Raw genomic sequence first — 26,953 nt, 5'->3', positions numbered from 1 at the left:
GTTGATTATGAAAATATATTAATTTATATACATATAAAGCAACATCAACCAAATTTAATAAAATTTTTCAAACTACAAAAATCGAATTATATTTATCTTTATCTCTTTGTAATGAAGTTTGTTGGCAAATATTTGCAAAGCACTTCGATTCACATTGAATTGGATAGATGTTGCCCCAATCATTGCGTAGCTGGGGTCAAGCTCAAATGGATGACAATGCGCTACAGCAGACATTTATTATATATCGCAAATTAATAAACTGGAATCAGTTGAACAAGAGTTACTCCTGCTGCTGCTCCTGCTCCCGCTGCTGCTTCCTTTAGGGTTCGAGTCTGCGAATTGATTTCATTCAAATTAACTTTGTCTTCAGCTGCAGCAACTGCGGCCATAGTTCATAGTTTGGGGTTTGCCGTGACGCGACTGTAAGTTGTCTCATTATGATATGTTCGGCTTGTGTAAGGACAAACAAGGACATTGGATCAGTCGGCAGGGCGACGGAACCGCTAACATTTTCCCGCCGCTCTCGCTGCCGCACTCTAGGCAGCGGCTGCTCATAGATGCCGATGATTGCTTTCTTTGCTTTTTTCTCTTTTCTCTTACTTTATTTGTATGTTTGTCGCACGCCCCATCTCTATCTTACACGCTCTCGGCGACTCTCTCTCGCTCTCGCCCCGTCTCGCTCCCGCATGGCGGCAGCGACTCTGGCAGAGTGGCAACCCCCTTAGCGAAGTTCTGTGCGCGCTCTCTGCGCGCTTCCCCTATGAACAGTTGTTTTTTTCCTCCTTTTGTTTCTGTTTTTTTTTTTTTTTTTTTATCGTGTTAGGTTTTTGCCTTCTTTGCATTGACCATAAGCCACGCCCTGTGCATGTTGAAGCGAGTGCAACAACACGAACAACTGTTAGATACGAGAGCGAAAAAAAAAGAAATAGTAACGAAAATTGAATGAAAGAGCCAAGATAAACACTTAAACCCAAACGGAAAAACGTAAAGCGAAAAGCGATAAAAACGGGCCACAGCACACGGAGGCCCGAAAAGAAAGTTGCCAAAGGTAACAATCTATGTACAATGTTTTATGACCCAACCGAACCGAGAGAGCCTCTGCCTCTGGCTCTGCCTCTGCCTCTGCCTCTGCCTCTGCTGCTGCCGAGTGGGGGAGGAGCTGGGCTGGGATGAGCTGGATACGTTGTGCACATGTCCAATATTCACTTAACGCGATAAAAATGAACTAGCAACAACGAAATCTGGACGAGATGGTGGCGTCTGTGGTGGCAGCACTCGGCGCGCTCTGTGGGCAAAAACATACAAAAACATCAGTTACACTTTGTTTAGTCGTTTTCCACTGGACCTGCAATGTACTAGTGTATGTGTGTGTGCGTGTGTGTGTGTGAGTGTGTGTATCTATTGAATTGCCATCCAAATGCGAATCCACCTCGCAAAAAACACGAAATGGAACCGAACGAAAATGAGAAGAACGAACAAGCGTGCACAGAGAACGGAGTGGACTGGAGTGGAGTGGAGAGGGGAATGAGTGGAATGGACTGAAATGGGTGGCAATGGGCGGCAGTGGGTCGGTTAACGTTAACGTTAACGTTAACGCTAAAAGATAGCGTGGTTAAACGCGCTTATTTTGGTTTATGATTAAATTTATTACGTGTACGCCCAACCACAGCGCGGATAACAGCCTAAAAAGAAAAGGCCTGAACCTGAGTGGGGGAGGGATGGGCGAAACAAAGTTTTTTTTGCTGTTGCTGTTGTTGTTGTCTGTGTGTTTGAGGCTTGTCTTGAATTTAATTAATGCGAGACCCTTAAACAAAATCGGAACTTTATATAATTGGCCATTCTTTTAAGCTTAGCCCTTGTTACTTTTTATGAACGGCGCAGCGTCTAATTAAACGGGTCAACTACAGTGAGCATTGGGCAGACCCGGTGGCTGACTCTTGACTGTGGTGCGCTGTTAACTGTTGCAGCAGTGGCTCCACGACATGGCAGTCATCTGCATCTTTTGCCCTGCCCAGAGTGCGCGAGAGGGATGGCACGTGGGAGAGGAGTGGGAGAGCGAGCGAGACAGCCGTGCATGTATCTGTATCTGTGTGTAGCTACATGGCAAAAGTATCTTTTTATCTGCCTCGCTGTGTTTCTACGATTGTCTGCAGGGATGTGTTGCTGTTGTTGTTGTTTTTTTTTCTTTACTGACTGTGGTCGACTACGGCTCTGGCTCTGGCTGTGGCTGTGGCTGTGCCACGACTCGAGCCCTGCTCTCGGCATTAACATTCTGAGTGGCGCTTGCTCCAGCCTGGCGCTCGTGCTCATCCGCATCCTCGTCGACAACGACAACGACGCCGACGACGTCGACGTGGTCGTGCCTACTCGCTCACCCATTTACAGGCATTCGCTTGCTGCTGCTGCTGCTGCTGCTGTTGCCTTTTTCTGAAACCTCGCTCTCTCTCTCTCTCTCTCTCACTCTCTGCTGACGCTGCTGCTGCTGGTGCTGCTGCTGCTGCTGCCGTTGGAGCTTTCGAGTCTCTCCAGTCTCGAGTCTCGTTTATTTATGATTATCTGTGTACAACTTGTTTCGTGTTCATCGCATGTCGATGCCGATGATGGGTGTATAGGCCATGAGCATCTATCTGGTTTGTTTGCAGCACACCCCGGCATTAAACCCTGCCCCGGGGCGCACACATGTATGCGAGTACCCGCATGCAGCGCTACACAGATACAATGCTCACATAGCCGACTCTACCTTTGCCTCAAATCTTACCTTTGGCTCTTTATTAATGACTACTTGCCCAGTCTCTTGGTTGGCCATTGCTGTTGTCGTTGCCGTTGCTGCTGCTGTTGCTGTTGCTTACCCGCCAGCAACATCACGAATTGCAGCTCGGTTATCACTTGGCTAGATGTTTGCTCCTCCTCCATTTGGTAGTTTTGCTTCTGAAAAATTGCCCAGCTGTCTATAAGGCTCAAAGTTAAGACACTTTGTGGTTGCCTTGGCTTTTCTTTGCCCGGAATTGTCATCGTGTCCATTCTCAATCTTGTTCTCCACTTGGACTGTTAAATATTTAATTCATGTCCTTTCTGTGTCTATTTATTCTACTGAATCAGGGAAAGGAAAACCTGAAAATCAATCAAAGGTCTTGAATAAATACTAACACACATCACACACACACCCGCACACACGCACGCACGTACACACACTCAAGCGCTCTCTGGAGGCAGCAACCGCAGACTCGAGGGGGGGGCGGCTCCTTGGCCGTATTGTCAATAGGGCGGCTGGGAACAATAAAAAATCGTGGCAAACTAAGTGAGCAGACAGAAAAATGAATCAATATCAGGCGCCAAACAAACAGACAAACAGACAGACAGACAGACGGACGGACAGCTACACTCTCCAGCAAATTCACGCTTTGGGCCTACAAAGGCGGGAGCGAAGCTCTCGACCGCGATTGCGAATCCCCGTTGGAGGCAAAGTTCACATACGAAACAAACACCTTTTCATTTGTATCTATTAGATTAAAATTCATGTCGACGCACTCGCAGCGCACACACACACGCACACACACACAGAGATATATGTGTGTATGTTGTGTTTCCAAAAGATACACTGTATAAAGTGGTAAGAAAATTGAGCCCGAAGCTCACAATCATCATTGGCTTTGTGCAAACACACTCGGCACATATGAACAGGGAGGAGTGCGGAGAGAGGGAGAGGGCGAATGGGGGGCGAAGTAAGAGGTAGCAGCAATCGTTGCCGCTGCCGCTGCTGCTGCTGCTGCTGATATCTACGACAGAACACGAACAAGAACAACAATAACAATTCAGGCAAGGCAGAAGGCATAAGCTGCCACCAATACGAGCGCAACTAACAGCAACCGAGTCACACATACATACATTCATATACATATACATACAGTGATACGCACGCTGCAGTTGTGGCAACAAGAAAAATACAAAAGATACAAATGTATCTCGTGTTCGAAATATAAAAATCGTTAAACAAAGACTGACGTTGTTCCTCTGGATTTCGACTGGCGACTGCGACGCTGACGCTGACAGCGACTGCGACTGCGATGGCAACGTCGACAGCGACAGCGACTGCGACTAACGACTGCGACATTCGCTGTTACTGATGTTACCACAGTATCTATATCTGTAGCTCTGTTGCTGTTGCTGTTGCTGTTGCTGGCTCAGTGGAGCCGCGGGTGGCAGCTGCCCTGCCAGCAGTAATCTAGCCCTCCTGCTTTTGCTGCCGCTAGCTTCAAGCATTGCTTTTTCGCAGCGAAGCTTTCTCTTTCTGCGGCTCCCATAGCGCCATTGAGCGCCCGCCTCCTGCACTCAAGAGATGTGGCCTGCCCGCACCCGTCCCTCCCACTGTCGCCCCCGACACCGCCCCTGCCCCGGCTCCTGCCCAAGTGCACCCAGCATCTCGCAGCAAATGTCGCTGCGGCTGTTGCTGCGGCCGTCTCCAGCTCTCCACATATCCAGCTACAGCTGCAGCTTCTGTGGCAACCGCGACGGCATTTTGTGCCCTCGCCAATGACTTAACGTGATCTGAATTTGTTGCCCGCAGGCCAATTACTGCCAAAAAAACACAAAATACAAAAAGAAATGGGCAGAGGCAGAGCAAGATGTATGCAAATATGGCAACGGATGTGCCTCTGCTCGAATTGCCGCAGATTTCAGCTCGGCCTGCGGCCAGACCGATGCGAGGATCATTTAATCAGACATTTTATTTATAATTTAGCATTCTCTTGTGTCAGGGATGCAGCTCTGCTGATTTTCTTACTTAATTGAGAGTGGGAGCTAGGGTCCTACAATAAGATAAGATTACTTTCATATAGCACAATGTGACACGAGCCAAGACGCGCTTAAAGTGGAGTGGAACTGAAGATCTTTTAGAAGATCATTAAGGTTGATATCTAAAATATATACTGGACATGACTCTAATATGATTATCTAAAATAACTGTCTAAAATATATACTGGACTATTCATATCTCTAATATAATTACCTAAGATCTGATAAATTTTAATATAACAGCTTCAAGTATAACTTTATGCCATTTCTAGGCTCGCAGTGGATAGCGACTGCTACAGCCTGGGACATTTCTTGGAGATCAGAAAAGACATTTCTTGTGCTCTTGAATGTTCTCTTATAGCTGTGCCTTCCATATATAGATCTAAGCTATCAATCTATCCCATTTATAAACGACAAAGAAATTCGAGCTGCGATCAGAGTTATGCTTCAATGAATGGGTCACTTGGGCAATTTATCTTCACCAGGGGAATATGGTATACTTCATCAAATTTACTAGATGAATGAATTTGAATATTGGAGTGTAGATGTGTGTAAATATACATATGCATATTATTTAATAGATGTAGCAACCTACTTATAATAATGTATATACACACATACAACAGAATATCATCATTTTGATTTATTTCCATATTAATCTTAAATTGATAATAAATTTTAGAAGCTCTCCATGTTAAGGTTTTAAGGTTTTAAAATGTTATTGGCACAAAACGTTAATAGGAATGAATGTATAATATGCAATAAGCATTTTTAACCATATTTAATTAAAAAGATATTCCAAAAAAACTTGAGATCTCTACATATTTACAGCATAAAAGAAACAGGTAAGCCATCTAAACAAGAAATAGTTTTTGTAACTGTAGATCACCTCTTTATTCCCAGTGAAATTTGGCATATCCTTTGATCCGATCAAAGTTTTACTAGGATCTCAAAAATGTTTCTTATATGCAGCAAAAAAAAATCACTAATCAATTTGCATTATTTCCATTGCAATTTTCAGACTATGTTTTATTTTGGTAACAGAAAAATAACATATTATTCGTATTGTTTTATAATTTTTATTATTATTATGATTGAATTGTCATTATTATATGATTACATCATATAGATCAATATTATTATTATTATTATTATTTTTTTTTTTTTTTGCCATCGTGTATAATTATTTTCTTTAATCCCTTTTCAAATGTTGACGTAGCTATATCTAAAATATTTTTGCCAAAAACATATCGAATGACAAGAAACTTATAAAAACTAAGATATTTCTTCAACAAAACAGAAAAAATACCTGTTTTGAAGGTGTCAATTTCGTAGCCAGATTCCATCTGAAAGTCCTGAATGCTTATAAGCTTATGCGTAAATGTTTAGCTACAATATATGGTCAAAGTGTTTAGGAGCTGTTGGTGTTCAATGAAGAAGAAACATTATCATCAACTAGATTTTTTTTTGTTTACATCAGCTAGCAGCTGCCACACACACATACACTTAGAGAAACAGAGAGAGAGAGAGCGAGATAGAGACGCAGGGGCTGACAGGATGCGTGGAAGAAGAAGAAGAGTTGCTGGCAGATGCGGAGCGGGGCATGGTGGGGCGGGGCGTGGTGGGGCGGGGCGGCAACTTAAACGTATCTGAGGCTGTCGCAAAACCAACTCACTTACATGACGACAACAAAGTAACTTCATTTAAATGCTGTAGGAATTTGTTTTCGGCGTGTGCGACACCCGCACCACGCAGCAGCAGCAGCAGCGCTTTTCCGAGGGGTGGAAAATGCACGAGCAGTGCCATTGCCAATGGGGGCGTGGCGGGGTATGTGTGGGGGCCGCGATGTCGGGTGGCAATATAAAGCTTAAAATGAAATTTAGCTGCAGCGGCAAACGTTTCCCATTCAAATGGCATACATATGTTGGATACATTCGTACATGTGTACGTACATCTCTCTGCATGTGTGCGTGTGTGTGTGTGTGTGTCTAGGTGTGTGTGCTTAAATGTAGCTACAAAAACGATTCGACAGCGCGCTCTCACTCGCTCCCCAAGCGCCATCCCGCTCGCACCAGCCATCTCGCTCGCACTCGCTCGTCTCAGCCGTCTCGCTTGTCGCGGCCAGCCGTCGGCGTCGTCGTCGTCGTCGTCACTCCTCACGAGTGGCGTTTCAATTAATTAGAAAAAGTTAAAGAAACCCAACCCCCGCCCAGCCCAGAGAGAGGGAGGCAAAGCAAAAAACAAATATCTCCGTAATAAAATGTAAGCGCGCATGCAATAGCAGCTGCGGTGCCAGCGACTGTGGCTATGGCTGTGCCAGTGGCAGTGGCAGTGGCAGTCGCGGTGTCGGTGTCGGTGTCGGCATCGGTATCGGTGGCACAGTCGGCGCCAGCAGCGCGGAAGATGCCGCCAATCCAGCAACAGCCAGCCAGCCAGCATGGTCAGCGGCAGCAGCAGCAGAGGATGATAAAAACTTACTGAGCTCAAGCTGTAGCTGTAGCTGTAGCTGTAGTTGTAGATGTTGCTGTAGCTGTAGCAGTTACTGAAACGTTGGCCCACCCCTTTCACGAGTTTTGTTCATGTTCATCAAGTTTTTCTTATTTCCATTACGGCGAGCGGTTCGCCTCGCAGCTCGTGTTGTTTATGGCAACAAATACTTGTACACACGTACCGACATCCAGTTCCAAGCCCCCAGTTGGCAGCACCACCAGCAGCAGCAGCAGCAACAGCAGAAGCAGAAGCAGAAGTAGCAGCAGCAGCAGCAGCAGCAGCAAGTAGTAGCTGCAGCAGCAGCAACAACAATAACGACAAAGGCAACAACAGTGCGTACAAATACATACATCGGCATTTACAACAACACGCAATAACAGCCATTTTTCTAGTTGTTAAGTTAATTTTTTCATGTTCTGCTGGCTCGCTCGCACTTAACACGCGGCAGCTACGGCAACGGCAACGGCGACGGCAACGGCGACGGCCACTGCCGCACTCGGCGCGTCCACACGATGCCGACAACAGCCAACAGCCAACAGGCAGCAGCCAGCTAGCAACAACATGCTGAGCGAATGCGATTCGTGGGCACTCTCGCATGCTATCTCGCTCGCGCGCACCACCTTAATGCAGATACTTTATTTATGGTCGCAGCAGCAGCAGCAGCAGCAGCAGAAGCAGAAGCAGCAGCAGATACTTTTTGTATGCTCGCCTTGTTGTTGTAGATGTTGCTGCTGGCCGTTTGCCGTTTGTCGTTTGCTATCGCTGCAGCCGCAGCAGTCAGTTGCTGTTGCCGTGACGCAACCGGTTCTCGCTGTTGTTCAGCAGTCAGTTCAGCAGCCCGTCTCGCTCGCACCCATGGCCGCGTGACAAACAGCCAGCCCACTTTTAATGATAATCATTATTGCCGTTGTTACGGTCGCTGTCGCAGTTGTTTTTGTTGCTTTTGCTGTTGCTGTTGCTGTTCCTCTTGCTGTTGTTGTCGTTAGCGTTGATACTTTTTCTGCTTTTGCTGTAGCTCACTCACACACACACACACACACACACACACTCGCACACTGAGAGCTCGCGAGAGAGCCGCACACGCACACAAGCGCACACAATTAGGGGAGAAACGAGTTTTGCCAACCGTTGCGCTGCGCTCTCTCGCACACACACAGCCGCAGGCGGCGTATCTGTGTACGAGTCGAGGCTTATCTGTGTGTTGCTCTGCTGCTTGTGGCTGCTGCTCGCTGCCTCTGCTGCCACTGCTGGCAGTGCTGTTGTTGTCGTTGTTGTTGCTGTTTTCGCTGTTTTTCGATTGTCGGTTGTCGTGTAATTCCCATTTGTCGTACACTTTGTACTTGCTCAAGAAACTCATGTTAGTCTACTTTTGGCTGTTACGCAGATTGTTCGTATCGTTCGTTCGTCAGCTCGTTCCGTTCGTACCGTTCGTGCCTGTGCCTCTGCCTCTGTGTGTCAGTGCCAGCAGTGCCAGCGCCTCTCCGTCAGTGCCAGTGCCAGTGCCCGTAGTGCCCGTAGTGCCCGCAGCGCTAGTGCCTGTCGTGCCGCTCGCCTCGCTCGATTCGATACCGTATTCAGTGTGCCCGTACGGTACTTTCGCATTGCATTGGCTCGCTGTGCTTTCGCCTCTTTGCCTTTGGATTCGCCATCGCCATCGCCATCGCCATCGCCATCGTCTCTGACTCTGACTCCGACTCCAGCTCCAACTGTGACTGCAAGTCCGACTCCGACTACGACTCCAGCTTCGTCTCCGTCTTCGTCTTCGCCCATCCTCGTCTACGGCGGCGGCGGCGACTGTAACCTGGCATAAGCATAAACAAGCAGCAGCAGGCGCTAAGATTCTCGAGCCACGTAGTTCGCAGTTCAAGTCCCATCAAATCGCAAACTGTTCCCGACTCTGGGATTGCTCAACCGTTCAATCGTTTAACCGTCGGCAATGCGCACCAACAAAAAAGTGTAAAACAAATTCGCGCAAGTTTTTTCAATACAAGTGTTTCACACCCACACACACACACACACGCCCCCACACACACACATACATACAAAAAGAGTGCTACATGGATACAAAATAATTAAGAAATTGATCAAAGTTGATTAAGGAAATTGCAAACAACAGAATTTGGAGACAACTAACGCAAGAAGTTTTTAGTTAATGAAGCAAAAATCGTTTCCCAATTCGAACGAATTGGAGAATTGTGTGTTCGAATTGCGTTTGCTTTCGTTCGACTCGTGCCGTGCGTTTTTTTCAAAAATACACAAATAATTATTAGTTCAAACTTGGAAAGCAAACCGAAATTAAATGACAGTGCACAGTAATGAAACCGGTGTCTGTTTAGTAATGGTACGTAAAGCTCAATCCTCTATCTATCAATAACAAATTATGTCAATCAGATCAGTAATATATAGAAACTAATAGAAAATCCATACCTGATCTTATTGAGAGCCTATTTAACTTTTAATCGAGTGATAATTTATGGGGCTTAAATGATTATGCCTGGGTAGAATCAAAATTAACCATAAGAATATCATTCTACAATATTGACTCTAATATTGAATAGGAAATGCTTTAATTAAGTTTACAATCTTGATTTAATGGTTATTTATTTAATATCCGGCAATTAGTTGCATATAAAAAAGGCCGACAAGCGCCAAGATCAAGATCTATAGACATTCGCTGAAATTTGGCATAAGCAATTATCTATTAATATTATGATCGAAGAATCGTATGCGAGGCTTTGAGATTAGAGATTCTAGGAAGCAATAAGCAAAGAGCATAATCATATGGATTCTATAAGGAAGTCTTAGACAGTATATATGTAAAACTGTTATTGCATGTGGATCAGATACATAGTTGTATTCAACAGAAATAAAGATCAACATTATAGTAATTATATATAGCTGCATTATATAAGATTAAAGATGGAATTTCTATGAAATTCGTAAGATTTGAGAAGGAATTTGTCAGGAAAACAAATTGGAAACGAATTGAAAAATAATATTAATACTCTGGCAGATTTGATAAAAGAATGTTGTATATATGAAAGATATTTATACAGTATATAGTATAATATATACAATTCATACACAAGATACAAAATATATCTATTGTAGAAAGACTTTGTCTTTAGGTGGATAAAAAGGACTTACATAACTTGGTCTACCAATCACTCGATGTTCCTTTCGAATTCTCCGCTATCTCTTCCTCCCTCTCTTTCTTGCTTACTAAAATTTTCTCACTAGAAGATATATACATAGATATATGTACCCGTTTATATAAAATTTGTTGGCCAAATCAATTCGCAACATGTTCAACATGTTGTTAGTTGCAGCAATTGGACTTGACAGAGGCAGATCGTATAGAAAACAAGCAGAAGAGGAAGAGCGACAGCAGCAGCAGCAGTGGCAGAAGAAGAAGATGGGATCGCAATGTGCAGGCATTTTGTTAAAAATAAATCCGTAACAAAAGAAAATTTCAAATCGATGTCTGCCAAATCCACTCGAAATCCCCAAATGTCAGCCATACATTTGGATGCCACATTCGAACACTCGTATTTGCTGTGTTTTGCCTCTTGTACATACATGATGCCAATTGGGCAGGGCGGAGAGAGAGAGATGAAGAGAGAGAGAGGGAGAGAGAAAGGGAGAGGGGTTATATACTAAATAACTGCAAACGACAAATACTTTGTGGCTGCCTTAACTGTTTTGCTCTTATACTTGAATGCTTATACTAAAATGCACATTTCTTATACATGAATGTGTGTGTGTGTGCGTGTGCATGTGTGCATGTCTGGTAATACGATCTATATAAGAGTGACAAATATGGCAAGTAAATGTTGCCTCTTTGGCTCAAATGTAATCAATTCAACTTCTACTTGACACTTCAGCGCCAACACACACACACACACATACGCATACTCACACACACACGCACAGTTGTGTGCACACACACACATTGGCACATTAATTACAAATAAGTAACGAGAACAAGCGCTATGAAAAGAGCCCATAAAATGCTTGCGATAAACAAAACAATAACAACAGAACAACCGAACAACAGCAACAGAAACAACAAATAATATGAAATGCAACTTGTAGAACAACAAAGAAAATTGAAACCGAAACCAAATCCGAATTCGAAACCGAAACCGAAAACGAAAAAATCCGAATTGAAGTCACAGCAAAAAAATGCAAATCGCTGTTTAGATAAAAATTCCTCTGTCACACATAACTACACACAAGCAGAGTAGGAGAGAGAGAGGGAGGGAGAGGGAGAGTATGTGTGTGTGTGTGTGTTGATATTTAACACTTTGGTAGAAGACTTAAGTTTTGTTTTGCTTTGTTTATTCCAATATTCGAAAAGTGCTCGCCGCTTCCATTTTGGATGCTAGAAACTCACACACAGACAGAGTTGTGTGTGTGTGTGTTTGTGTGAGTACATGCTATATTCGTACATTCAAGTAGAAGACATGGCCGACCAGCCAACCAGGCACGGATAAACATCGCTGCGCGTCGGCTGATTCAAAGGCGCCAACTGATAACCCAACTTGAAGCGGACTTCATATGGGTCAGAGAATTAATTTTTAATCGCGTATGGCCACTTGAGTTGTCATTTAGCAGCAGCAGCAGCGAAAGACAGGGAAGCAGAGAGAGAGAGAGAGAGAGTGAGAGAGGAGTAGAAGAAGGAGGAGGCAGTGCATCCGTCTATCTGGCTATCTCTGCCTAGTTTGTGGTATCACTCACTGTTTGGCCGGCGATAAAAATCCAATCTTGAGCCTTGGATCATTTGTAAAAGAAAAGAGAGAGAAAAAGCAGGCAAGACAACCGACAACCGACAAGCAACAACAGCAACAACAGCAACAACAACAACAACAACAAACAACAAGCAACAACCGACAACAACAACAAGAAAAAAACCCAAATCGAGAAAAGTTTACGAAAGCAGCCAAAGAGACGATAATAAATAAAACTCAAAACTTGTTTGTGTCTGCATGCCGCATGTGTGCGAATGTGTGTTGTTGTTGCAGTTGTTGTTGTTGTTGCTGTTATTGCTGCAGTTGTTGCTTGACTAAAAGTGTTGACAAAAGTGCGCGATAGGCTTATGTGCACACAGAAAAAACAAAAAAAATACAACATGGGCACGGACCAAGAGATGCACAAAGCCCGTTCCCAGTTATTGGACAGACAAACACAAACACACACAGAGTTGTTGCTGTTGCTGTTGCAGTTGTCGTTGCAGTTGGCTGTGTAATTTAAATCAATGTTGTCAATCGAAAACATGATTTGTTGTTAATGGCGGCCCCACTTTGATGATCACCTAGGACGCAATCGAAGATGGCTATTAGGGGTACTCTACAGGCTTTAGCTCGAGGGTCTCCACATATGTGTGAGCGACTGTGTGTGTGTGTACACAAGAGACTCGCGCGCGCTTATCGCATTGATATTGATAAGGGGGGGCAACGATTTTAATTAAGTTTTGCCTGCCGTAGCTGAGGTACAGTAGACAGAGAGTAGAATCTACCGTCTATTCTGGTACGGTAGTTGTTGTGTCTCGTAACTGATTTGGCTTCTCTTCTTCTTCTCACTTTGCTCTTTACAGAATGCCGTTTCAACTCGCCTTGCTGCTTCATCGCCTACCACGCCCTCTTCGAACGCCGCACAGACGCCGCACACGCAGCCCACAGCGACAGCAACGTTGACTCCTCTGCCAGCGCTAGCGAATCCCACAACCGCCACCGGCTCCGGCTCTGGCTCCGGGTCAGGCCACGGTCCGGGACCGTCGTTGACCGCCGCCGTAGCCGCCGCTGCCGCCGGCCTGCCCACTGGTTTGCCTTTGCCATTGACCGTACCGGGTCCCGGCATGGTCACCTCCACAGTGCCGCCGGGCGCGCGCTCCGGCTCGCCATGCGCATCAGCCGTAACGCCATATGGCTCCGCGTCGGCCGGCAGCAGCAGCGCCGGCGCCGGCCCCTCCACGCTGCCAGCTGTGGGCGTCGGTCCGCCGCCGGGCGTGCCGCCAGCGCCCGGATCGGGCAACCCGAATCCGAACCGCTGCTGTGATACCGGCCGCACCATCTACACGGATCCCGTCAGCGGACAGACCATATGCTCCTGCCAATACGACATGCTGAACTACCAGCGCCTCGCCGCAGCCGGCGGACTGGTCGCCGGACCCGGCGGCGTGCCGCTCGGCGTCTATCCCGAGGGCATGTCTGCCTACCTGTCGGGCATCGCCGCCGATCAGCCACCATTCTACGCTAATCCGGTAAGTCAAGCTCCAAACATGCAAGCTCCAGCCCAGCCCAGAGCAGATCGGGCCAGGGCGAGGGCCAGGCTAAACGGTCTGTTCATAAGTCATGCGTCTTAACAATGGTGCAATAAATTTGTGAATTTGTCCAACGTCCGAGCAGGGACCACCGTCGTCGTCGTCGTCGTCGTCGTCGTCGTCATGCCCCAGCTCTGCCTGCTCCTCCCCATCCCCATTCGTCATTTGATCGTGTGCCCATGGCACGCACACAAGCTCCATGGGCCCAGGCTTCCGAACATGTGTTAGGTACTCTGGCAACAAAGTTTTTCCCTTGCTCTTGCTCGCGCTCTTGCTCTTAGTCTGGGTTTCGTTGCTGTTGCTTTTGCTTTCTAGGCACAGATTTGTCAAGAGCTTGGAGCTTGCAGCTCAGCTCGAATGGACCCTAGACCTATGACTTGTGCCAGCTGCCGCCTATGCCTGTGGCATGCCTCTGACCTTTTAGGACCTGCCCAAGGCTCGGCCTGGCTCTCAGTCTGGGTGATATTTCAAGTCGCATTATTATGAGACAGAGAGCTCGCTTTATGCTCAGTCCGCTGCGACGGCGACTGCGACTGCGACAGCGGCTGCGACAGCGGCTGCGACTGTCAGTGTGTTGGGTCTTACAATGGGTCCATCGGGCCATCGGCGAGCGGACAGCGGACAGCGGACACTGGACGGTTCTCCTTCTCTCGTTCTCGTCCCTGTTACAGCATGTCCGGCGCTTCACGGCGTGTCCATTGTTCGCCGAATTATTTCTAATAGCAGCGTGTAATTTGCTTTTGTTTGCAAACAATTCTATTTGGTTTGACTTTCCGGACCACATGCCGTGCCGAGGGTCAGCGAGGAGTAGGGGTAGGCGTAGGGGCAGCGGCAGCGGTAGGGCTACGGGTCAGATCTCCCACGGTGACGCTGACCGGATCTTGTGTGTGTGGCTTGCACAATTCACTTGAATTCCAAAGAATGTCGAGCTCTCTGGCCATTAGCCTCGTAGTTGACATATGGACTCGAAGACAATCAATTAGTCGCTGACCGAGCTGCACTTTAATATTATAATACCCCAAATTGGGTATCATATGAAGATAAAGTGTTGCTGACTCTATATAAATCATATTATTAGAATGAGAATCTCTCTGCATGGAATTTCCTGGCTATAAAATGGAAGTGGAATATAACTATATGAATATTTGATATGGTATTGAGATAGAGATTCAACTATAAATTAGACTTTCAGATATTCCCTTATACAAACTCCAAGTATGAGTCGGTCTGCCTGAACTAGTGGACAAAGATATTTTATTCCATTCTCAGCAATCTCTCCTGTTTCACTCTTAGACAAGTTGATTTCCGCAAGACTCTGTGCTTAGTTATATAGATAGTCAGATCGTTCATTAATTCTTCCCCCTTCATGCGTACATACCCAATAGTCGTCCCATTCTAATCCATCTATGATGTATCCGGCATATCGTAAATATTGCTTCAAGTATTCGCCCCTGCTCGACATTTGTTTTGCGTTTTAATGGCGCACAGAATAGCCTTATAAAATTATCAACTTTTTGTCTGAATTATGTGCTATAATGTGAATGGAATATAACAAATACAAGAATACAAAAAGACTAATCAGTTATAAATTAATATTTTGGACATACATATGCGCATATACATATGCAATGTGAACATGATTCCTTAAATTAAACAAATACTAAAACAAGAAAAAAGACAAAATAAAATAAAAACAGAAATATATGTATGTTAATATGCATATATAGAAATAAATCGCAAAAGTGAACTGATTTAGTGTTGAACCAGTTTCGAATGCTGTTTGTAGTTATGTCAAATGAGCTAAGAACTACGAGACGACATTCATGACTTACGATATGCGACTGTGTTTCAGTGTGTGCGTGTGTGTGTGTGAAAAAATCGATCGACATACTACTTAGTAAAGTTTACGTTCATTTGTGCATGTGTGTGTGTGTGTTTGTGTGCATAAGTATATTGATTTGCATTTGAAGAAGCTTAGAGACTGACGAACAAAAAGCGAACAAAAAACTCGACCTGCCGCCAGTAGCTGCGGTTTAGCATAAATTTTGGCTTTTGTTTGGCATTGTTATAAAGCAGCGACTTATTAAAAACTAAATAACAAAAATCTGAGCAAATGATGACAGGCATAAGACATAGAGAGAGTGAGAGGGAGAGAGAGAGAAACACATAAAAGCTCGTCGCATTTGAAATTTATCGATCGGCGATCAACAACTGTCGCACTCAATGTGGTTATACGAAAAGGCGCCTACGCTACGCTGCTGACGCTGACGCAGCAAATTCAAATGAAAAGATATATACATACATGTGTGTGTATATACATTTGACTGGATGAAGTATCAGTAAGAGCATATATGTGTTCCCATATTGATTGAGGCGTTTAAAAGGCAAACGGTTTCGAATTTTCCGTCGCACAGCTGCATAAATCATCCGGGCGATCGTAATTAGTCAATGCGGCATATTCTTTTGGCTCGAGCGGCAAGCGGCGCTAAACTGGAGCTATTTCTCTTAGCATCCACACACACACACACACACACACACACACACACACACACAGACAGCCTTGGCCTGGGCACAGGAGTTGTAAAAGTGTCGGGCGTTGTGCGGTGGATTCATTACTTTGACACGAGCTGTCAAGCGGCTGTCATTTTGCCGCAGCACGGGCATATATTTCGTTGTCTTCGGGCGCGACGCATGCTAAATGGTGGATGGTGGATGATGACTGAAGGTGGATGTGGATGTGGATGTGGCTGTGGCTCTGCCACCAGAGTTTCCTGGGATGGTGCAACAACGCGCTGTCATTTCAAATGGCAAAAGTACATTTGAAGAGCCGCCAACAAATAGGCCAGGCCGTGCCCCTGTCCCTGCCCCTGCCCCTGCTCCTGCCCGTTGAGGGCGTCGACTGCCGTATTTCGTACCTTATTAATAAATTTGTCAACACGCAACTGACAGCCTGTCCGCCTGTGATCCGCCCCCGACCTATCCACAGTCGCAGTCACAGGCCGGGCCGTCAGTTAATCTCTCAGTTTCGTTTATCCTTAAGGCTCTTCTGCTACTCTATTTTGTATCTTCTTTTTTTTCTGTCATTTGACATTGACGTTGTCGCATATGTTGCAACTGCCGCACGCATTTGCACTCGACTTTGTTGCCCAATTAGACAGAGTCCTGGGCGAGTCCTGGGCGAGTCCTGCATTGTGCTCAGGCTAAGCACTTGATGTTTTGAGAGCAGCCAAAAAACAACTACAGCATATCAGCTCGTCCTCTCCAGAGTCCAGCTGCAGCTGGAGTATATTGACTTTTTCATCCTAACACTAAGTGCCACAACATCATCAACAACAACAATGCAGGCATGAAATTTCGCACTCGACAATAATCTTACTCCAGGCACAACACACACATACACACATAGGCACTCATATGTGTGCGTGTGTGTGTCTGCCGCATCCATATCCTCAGCCGAGTTCCTGTGGGAGCTACTCTACAAAAACTTTTGCCGCTGGCAACTTGCCTGCCAAATGTAACCAAAAAGCAACTACAAATCGCACCAATGCCAACCACCCACGCACCACCGCCCCACCAGCCCACTCGACAGGAAACAACCACCGAGCCGGAGGAGGCGCAGGCCAGAGCCGAGGAGAAGCGTACATGCACTGATTTGTCAACTTTAGAAAATGTCGAAGTGTCGACGTCGACGTTGGCTTCGTGTTGTATGTGTTGCTCCCGGGGTGGTTGCTGTCCTTAATGGCAAGGTGACGGGTGCGTTGGTAGCCGAGACGAGTGGCAGGAGCGGCAGGAGTAGCAGGACCAAGTACTAAATACATTTGCCCTCAAACTGTGCACGTTCGTTGGCATTGTTGTTGCTGTAAGTGTTGTGGAAAGTTTTTGTGTTGCTGCCGTTGTTGTTTGGCTTTTTGGCAAAGTTGAAAATGTACGTTAACAGTAAATTTTGCACTTCTATATATACAGCAAGAGAGAGGGAGAGGGAGCGGGAGAGTAGAGTAGAGGGCGTAGCGAGGGTGTCTACGAGAATGTTTTTTGAATGGCTGCCTACAACAAACAACAAATTAGCAGTCATGGCAACGACAACAACAACAACAACAACAAACGACAAGCAACAACAACTTTCACATAACAACAAGAACAGCCTCAGGCGCCATGCCACATTCACAGTGGAACAACTTTATAAGCGCCAGGCGCAATAACTGTCAACTGCAGGAGTCAAGCAACTCCTGAGGGACTGCTGCCACAAATTCTATTTCATTCAAAGTCAAAGTCAAAGTCCGCGCTGTCGTCAATCTTAAATCTGATACAGGCACAGCTACAGCTACAGATGTAGATTCATCTGCTTGATTCAGATGCTGTTGCCGATTCCATTCATTCCTCGGAAGCGGCTCGTTCCAATGAGTACAGACAGGAATGCGCTGCGTAAACGTGCGTTTATTTTTAAATCGAAGCAGCAATTAATTAACTCGACCCGTCATTACGCGCATCATTCGCATCGCGGCGCATCAGGCGACAGACCACAGGCAAACCACAAAACTGCGCCCATATCCCATGCCCATGCCCATGCCCATGGCCATGCCCCAAATGGGGAGCTCTGCCGTCGACGTGTCGGCCAATTGTCGATGTCGCGTAATGTTCGTGGGACATCCATTGAGGCTGGCGTGAAGCGCAGACAGCGCCTTAACAATGAAAATCAGCTGAATACCCTGTGTTTTTTTTTTCTACCTCTACCTCTACCTCTACCTCTCCTTCTTCTTCCTCTTCTTCTTCTCTTTTCATTCTCATTTTCGTTTTTGTTGAGTTTTATGAATTAATTAATTTACCCGCGAAATCGCACTCGCCAATGCGTGAACCGATGCGGTGCCAATGCCGCCAACGTGTTGCCCATACAATGGTATTGATACCTCAAAGTACAGTAACAATTTGTAAGCAAATTTTTATATAAATTGCTTGCGAATGCGTTTTTGCCTCTGCCTGCCAAGCGCTGCAATGGGCTTTCAGCTCTAGAGTGGCCAAATTCAACTGCTCCAGTTTGGCCAACGCTCAAGTTTTGCTTACATCATTCATGGGCCGGCAGTCGATAGAGTAAATATTCACTTGACTGCAGGCTAAATTATGATTAAATGATCATTTTAATAAGTATACGAATATTCAAAATATTTAATTTCATTGAAGAACTCATTGAAAAATGCGGAAAGAAATTAAAATGCATTTATCTGCAGGATAAATTAGCTAGGGATGAAACGTAGTAAGACTACTTAAAATGTAATTGCAGAATAAATATTTTTTTTTGCAATGAATAAGTGAATAAAAATATCTTAATTCTGATTATTTGATTTAATAGAAGAGCAAATTCATTCAAAAATTCAATAATAATTCAGCTTGCAGAAGAAATCTAAAACTTTGTTTAATCAAAAGTTAAATACAATTATCGTGAGCTCTGCAATGAACATATGAGGCTTATTAAAATTAAAAATAATTTATGTAAAGACTTGAATATTTAATTACTGCATAAAATACTTTATTTTAGTAGCAGAATATTTCAATTAAAGTCTTTATTATAAGAGGAAGGAATTAAAAAACAAAAATATATATAAATTTCATTAAACTGGAAATTAAACTCAAATCTTCAACTGCAAATTTATACTGCCAAAAAATTTGCACAAATAAATTGTTATATTATTAGTTCCACAAAACAGAAGAAAATGAAGAATAACACTAGGGAAATTGATAACTCGCGCTACGAACATAATTCAATAATGAGGAATAACTTCCTGGTAGAGTTGGCGAGTGAGTAGCTACCTAAATGTGCATATCAGTTACGAACGGCTCGGCGCGCACCGTGTTCTGGTAAATGCTGTGGCGCAGTAATGGATGCCGCAGCGGCAATGTAATGTTGCGCTTGCTGCACTACCAGCAATAATAAACGCCGAACGCAGTTGCACACACATGTCGACTGCTCATGTTGTTCATATTTTGCATCGCACGCAAAAATCTGGGCGAGCTGTTGGCCGGTAGCGAAGGTGGAGCTGGAGGTGCACCTGGAGGTGGAGCTGGGACAACTGAACGGACGAACGAACGGTTGCCGTGCTCCTATGTAAGTAGTAGCAAACGCAACAATTTATGGGATGTTGCGCCGAATGCGCTTCACTCGCATGTCCATGTCCATGTCCATATGCAGCACGCACTCCACACACACACACACACAGACACACATATACTGAGATAGAGTGAGAGGAAGAGATACTTTTGGGTTATTTGCGGCTGCTGTTGCTGAACATGTTGCACGTTGCACGTTGCACGTTTGATAGCCGAATGCGATTATTGTAAAAGTTGTAAAAATGTAAACCGGTTCAGCGGAGCGACCCTTGCGATTCATTGAGGAATCGGGCATCCGCATCAGAATCAGAATCAGAATCAGAATCCGAATTGGATGCGGAATCGCCATCGGTATCCAACTGCAGCAGTCCAACTGGTAATTGATCGCTCGACGGCAACTTTCGACCTTCCGCACGCGGACTTGTGTGCATTTGTGGATGTCGAGAGCTGTAATTTAATATTGTCAGAGTTGGCCAAAAGGTTGTAAAACGTTTTGCTAAATGACTTCTGCGAACTGCACGTTACGAGCGCTCTTCCCGGCCGTAGACCTGTCAGTAGACACAGCGACCACAGCCGATCTCAGTCTTCAGTCTTCAGTCTGCCGTCTGCCTTCTGCCGTCTGTTGTCTGTTGTCTCTTCGTCTTTGACTCTGTCGCCGGTTATCAGTCTCTATCGCTGCTTCGACTCAAAAACTCACCACATGCTGGGCATGCGAACCTTCGACGAACCTTTGCCTCTACCACTGCCAGCTAGCTGTTCCGATTGCCTTCGATAGTCTGGCTAAACGGCAAAACATTCTCATATTGGCGACACACAAATATTTCCGATTTGCTGTCGTCTCGCCAAAGTGCCAAAGGGACGGGCCCAGCTTTCCAGACCAGGCCAGACCAGACCAAGATAACAACAACAACAATAACTGCGAATGCAACTGCAACTGCAACAACTGTTGTCAGCCGCCTCAATGTCGCATGCAATTCGCATATTTCACATGCGAACGGAACTCCCTGCCCTGGCACATGGCACATGGCGCAGCTACAATGCGCTTCCCGTGCGTTGCCATGTACCGAGATGTGTATCAATCCCATAGTTTACATCATGTTCAAGCACTGATGACCTTTCGCTGCCTCTGCCCAGATACCCTCTAAAAGCCAGCGGTCAACTACTTTGACTACTTTTTAACACTTTTCCACTATCCAAATCTCTATATACTCATGATTTTATGTCTTCCCTTATTGTTCAATCATCATGCTCTATAGTCGTACTCTTAGCAGCTGTGCTTGATATACCCTGTAATAAATGCTAAATGCTGTCACACCTTTGGCTTACGTTCATCGTTTTCTCTCGTTTTTTTTTTATCGTAGTCAGCTTTCTGTTATCATTGCAGCAGCTGCTCTTCACTTATCCCCCTTCCTCTCTCCTTCTTGCTCTACCCTTTTGGCTACCTCTGTGTGTGTGTGTGTGGTGCAATCTTTAGCCTGTTATCACTTGGTACACGACAAACAGCTGACATCGACATCTGTCGCAGTGAATTTAGACACGACTAAATTACTAAATGTGTATATAAGTAATTGTCATGTTACACTTAATCAACAATTTACACACACACACACACACACACACACACACACACACACACACACACACATGTGCGCCCGGGCTTTTGTGATTTTAATTACGCGGCGTGGCAGAGAGATTTCCATAGGCTGACATATGTATGTATGTATGTTTCATTTACCCGCACACTTGTATTATGTACAGCGCTCATGTATTCGCATCTCATTATCAAATTAAATAGCTGTAGCTGTGAATCCAAAGTATCTGTCTATAATTATGTATACATATACACATAAATATATAGCGAATAGAGCTGTGCAGACGTGGACGCGGATGCGAACGCCTTTTGGTCACGTCTTGTCCTCATGGTCTGCTGACTGCTCTGGCTTTATCAGTTATCACTGAATATGTACGATGGGCAGGCTTGAATAAAATATGAGTGGAAATAATGGGATTATAGAAGACTAAAGGCTAGAGACTGTAGACCATAGACTATATTTAAAATATATGAGTTGTATTTACTTATCAATAATACTTCCTATACGTCTTCACTGTGTATAAATTCCACAAATATACGATTCTCTCCCACCGTTCAGACTTCGTGCCGTTGATAAGGTATACCTCTTAAAAACCCAAGCTGAAAGCGTAAAATATGTACTAATGATTTGTTTAACATGATTTTTAATAATTTCGGTTCAAGGTCTTGGCAATTGGTCAAACAGTTCAAATTCTGCCGCAAAAACTCAGACATGATAATCGTATATAGGGGTTTTATTATTATATTGAATCTTTGCGTTGAGTCTTTCAAGAGTTTGATTAACAATATTTCAATATTTTCATTGCAGGCTGGCATCGATCTAAAGGAGAATCTAGTGGCCGGCGGAGCACCCTGGCCATATCCATCGATGTATCATCCGTATGACGCAGCCTTTGCCGGTTATCCCTTTAATAGGTAAGTGCAGCGCTTGAATAACAAACACTTGACATTGAGGGAGCCGATTTGCTAGTAGAAAAGAATATATATACATACGTATCGTAAGAAATAAGAAAGAGACTCGGCTTGGCGAGAACTTGAACGGTGGTCCGACAGGCGATCAACGCCAACACATCACAGCCCGGAGACGTGACCAGCACATGAAAAGAGGCAAATGCTCAACTAGGGCGCGGCCCTGGCCACAAGCCAGCGCTGGCAGGAGTCAGAACAGTGTCTGTCGAAAGTTGTGCCACAGTTGCGTGCAGCTGCATTCAAAATGCAGCCCAAATACGGCGTAAAAAGTAAAAGCCAATCGCATTGGCACGCAGCAGCAACAGCAACAACAACAGCAACACAAATAAAATAAACATACTTAAGTATTTGATTTTCTATCATTAACAACAATTTATTTGCTTGTAATTGATGAGCGATGGACGAAGTGGAGAGCCGCTTCCGTCGGACAACGCATCGCATCGCCAGCAGCGGTAGAGCCAGCGGTAGAGCCAGCGGTAGAGGCGGCGGTAGAGGCAACGGCGGCGCGGCATTCACATAAATTTCCGAAACAGAGTTGTTCGATTCGACCATTGACAACATCCCGTCACGTCACGTTTCGCCAGGTAGAGTGCTGGCTGCGTCGTACTCTCCTCATTGTTTCCACTCGTAATTGACACCCATAACAAAAATTTGAAAGTTGAGTCATGTCGTTGCAGTTGCTGCTGCTGCCGCTGTTGTTGTTGTTGTTGTTGTTGTTGTCTATCGAATCATATTCACAATAAATCAATTTTGAGTTATTTCACTGTGACGTGCCAAGCAGTCGACCCACTGGCGAATGCGATTCCCCATTCAGTGGGTTAGCTTCAAAGAAATGTAGCCCCACCTTGTTTCATTCAAAAGTGGGCGTGAACACAGCCCCGATTTGTTGCTTTATTGTTTGACAATCGGCAGCCAGCATCGATGTATATATGTATATATGTATATAAGTGTATGTATATATGTATGTATGGCCCGCCGGACGTTGATAGGAAAATTAAAAAAATTTATTCAACTGTCAAGTGATCAAAGGCAGAGAGTGGCTGTCGGCGCAGGTGTTTTGCACTCGGCGACACTTCGTTTTCAAATTTAAATTAATTAATGCAACGCACACAGCGACAGCGACAGCGACAGAGACTGCGACAGCAACAGCGAGAGTGCCTCGCCAGAGGTAGAGGCAACTGCCGCGAAATGGCATCAGTATCCGAGTCCGTCCACCAGTTGTGCAGCTGGCTGGAAACTACAAATGGGACAGCTACATATGTACGCATATCTGTTGTTCCGCTGCCGACGTCGCCGCTGCCGCTGCTGCTGCTGTTGCTGCTTCTGCTCCTGCTGCTGCTGCTGCTGTCTATGGATGCAGTTGCACACACTCATGCATATGTCCATGTTAACTGGCCACAAAAAACGATAAAGGACAGTTGCTGCACTCACACTCACACTGACGCCCCATGCAATTACCATGGTCAGCCCCGAAATGTGTTGCACAGACCGCAGAGCTGCACATGTGTACATAAATGTAGCTCGGGCACGGCCAACGGCCAACGGCCATTGGGCAATGGACAATGGGCTGGCAAATGTGTTTATTATAAACAAATGTTCCGCACAAGTGCTCCAAATGGTCTGGCCCCCCAACGACGATGCTCCTCTCTGAAAGCCGCACAGAGCATTGCAAGCTGCATTTTAAATCAGCTCGGGGTCCATTAGATCAGCCGACCTAGGGCTAATATTTGTGTGAGGCATAAACTGCTGCCGACGGCCTTTGAGCAGGTCGTTAGGCCTAGGATTCATGCTGGACGTGTTATTTAGGACACCAGTGTATCCGTCGGCAGCAGCAGCAGTTGCTAATCCCTTCAACTTTAATTTTTTAGCAGCTCAAGCAGCCGACGGCTTTTTGTTTAGCCTCTTAATATTGCCTAGTCGATTATTTTTGCCACTAGTGTACTACTCCTATTACAGTGCCTTATGTCAACAGAACAGCTGGGTCCTCATTAGCTTAAAGAGTTAATTCTTTCACTCCAATTCTCTTGCTGGTCAACTATTTTTGCCACTAGTGTACTACTCCATCCTGCTGACCAGCTCAACTGCCATTGCTCAGGTGATTTATGTCTGGAGCTGTAATTCTCTAGCTCGTCTACTATTTTAGCCACCAGTGTAGCGCTTCTACAGGCCATGAGGTCACTCGACTCTCGCAGCCGATTCTAATCGCCTTTTACTCATTAGTTTTGCCACCACTCTCTCACTCTCTCTCCCCCTCTCTCTGTCTCTCTCCACATTGAGTGCCACAAGCATTTGCTAATCCTTTCGACATTTCTCTCTCTACTTGATTGCAGCTATGGCATGGACCTGAATGGGGCCAGGCGAAAGAACGCCACGCGCGAGACGACGTCCACGCTGAAGGCCTGGCTGAACGAGCACAAAAAGAATCCTTATCCCACAAAGGGCGAGAAAATCATGCTGGCGATTATCACAAAAATGACGCTGACCCAGGTGTCCACCTGGTTCGCGAATGCGAGAAGAAGACTGAAAAAGGAGAACAAAATGACCTGGGAGCCCAGGAACCGAGTCGATGACGACGATGCCAACATCGACGACGACGATGACAACGATAAGAACACCGAGGAGAACGATTTGCTAGGTAAGCCAAGAACTCCGATCCCAATCCGACAGCTATATGCCTACATATGCATTCCCATGTCCATTGAAACTTCGAGTTAGGGTATTGAATCTTATATTGATTTGGCTTTCATTTAACTCTTTGCAGATGCCAAGGACTCGGGCCTGGGCTCCAATGACGACAAGGAGCGCATGGGGCGACTGGGTGACATGATGACCGACCGTCCCGGCGAGAGCAACAACAGTGAGTGGTCCGAGTCGCGGCCAGGCTCGCCGAATGGATCGCCGGACCTGTACGACCGGCCAGGCACCCATCCGCTCTTCCATCCCGCCGCCCTGCATCACCACTTCCGCCCCCCGACTGGCTCGCCCCCCGACATCGCCGCCTACCACCACCACCAGCAGCAGCTGCTGCAGCAGCACGCCCAGCAGGCGCAGCAGAACTCCCTGCAAACGGCAGTGGGGGCAACCGGCGGCAGTCTGGCCGTGAAGCCGCGCATCTGGTCGCTGGCCGACATGGCCAAGGATGGCAAGGAGACGAGCTCGGGTAAGGAGAGTTCTCCCGCGGGCGAGCTGCCACCATCCCAGCCACCGTTCTACGGGCATGCGGGCCAGCACCAGCACCCGTCTCCTGGCAAGATACTCTCCCCGCTGGCCGCTCGCATACCCAACTATGCGCCGTACGTGCGTCCGGATCTGTACCGCGGCTTCTACGGCCCGGCGGCAGCAGCTGCCGCACACCTGAGCGCGCCCACGCAGGAGTTTCTCGAGCACCAGCGGCACTTCGGCGCCAGCTTAGCGGCGCACAACGGACTCGGCATGAATCCGCTGCTGTGGAAGGCGGCCGTATCGGGCGCAGCCACCGGTCAGCACTTTGCGCCGCTCAGCCTGACGACCAGCAGCAATGTGGGCGCAGCGCAGGTGGCACCGCCGCCAGGTGCCTCGCCCTCCGCCTCCAGCTCGTCCTCTTCCATGGGCTGCGATGTGGTGCACATACCCACCAGCAACGCCCACTCGGCGGCACAGCACATGATTGGCCCCATCTCGAGCAACTCGACTTCGTCGTCGTCGTCCTCCAACTCGGGCAAGATCTCGCCTGGTGTGAATGTCACCAGCCTCAGCGGCAAGCCATGACACCCAACGCAGTCAGATTCAGCAGCCGCTTCCGTATCCGTATCCGCATCCGCATCCGTATCAGCATCCGCATCCGCATCCGTGTCCGCGTCCGCATCCCCCGATCCGTACGCCACATTGCCGCCGGCGGTGGCCAATGGATCGGGCGCATCACCGATCTCGGCATTCCGGTCGCTGTCGCTGATCGCCATACGGGAGCACCACCTGCAGCAGCAAGCACCAAAGCTGGCGCTGCTACGGCCGTAGCCAACTACTACGGTCGTAGTCTAAAAAGAGGAGAAACAAAAACGGGGGAAGGCAACTCAGCCAGCAGCGCGCCTAGCTATCGATCTATATATGGGATCTATATATAGGATGGTTGGGATAGTCGACGCAGATCGGGCTACTTTCGGACAATAATTTACATGTGATTATTCGGTATTTTGATTAACGCCGCTTACACCAAATAGCAAGAATCATCCCGCTGGCGCTGGGCCCAATCACTCGGCATTGGACTGGCCGCCATCCTGTCAAAGGACTCTGTGCAATTTTTGTGGGAATGCAAATCCTAAATCTAATTGAAAATACATTAATTTTAATACATACAACTTACGCAATCAGAGCTTATAGGAAGTAAATTTGTAAGAGTTAGTGAGAAACGATCCCAATGACAACTAGAAACGAAAGATGAGAAGCACACAAGATATACCCAACTTCGATGTGTACAGGGTATGCATAACACAGGCAAAATATAAAAGAAAAATAGAAAATGCAGTTAAATAAGTATCTCGAGACAACAGGAAACCCCAAGAAATCCCCACAGACCGCCTGAAATACACACTCCCAATTCAACTCTCTGTGCGATTCGAGCCACAAAATTTATTTTCACCTAGAACGGGCTGAAGATGCTGATCTATGCGATATCTCTAAGTATGTACAATAGATCAATATCTTATATATATATT

The 26,953-nt window shown here is 46.1% G+C and overlaps 1 protein-coding gene across 1 annotated transcript; it reads left to right on the top strand.

The window, feature by feature from the left end:
* Positions 1-8,529: 8,529 nt before the first annotated feature.
* On the top strand, positions 8,530-26,674 carry mirr (iroquois-class homeodomain protein mirror). Its single transcript, XM_018102471.3, has 5 exons — positions 8,530-9,622; positions 12,878-13,543; positions 22,102-22,208; positions 24,593-24,897; positions 25,024-26,674. Exons 1-5 carry the CDS (start codon positions 9,581-9,583, stop codon positions 26,007-26,009), a joined length of 2,106 nt encoding a protein of 701 aa, XP_017957960.1. The 5' UTR covers positions 8,530-9,580; the 3' UTR covers positions 26,010-26,674.
* The last annotated feature ends 279 nt before the right edge of the window (positions 26,675-26,953 follow it).

This window comes from Drosophila navojoa, chromosome 4 (assembly GCF_054131105.1).
Source record: "Drosophila navojoa isolate 15081-1374.11 chromosome 4, UAZ_NAV_1.0, whole genome shotgun sequence".
Classification (NCBI taxonomy): Eukaryota; Metazoa; Arthropoda; class Insecta; order Diptera; family Drosophilidae; genus Drosophila; species Drosophila navojoa.
Note: the sequence above shows the minus strand (reverse complement) of the source record. Positions and strands in the feature narration are given on the sequence as shown.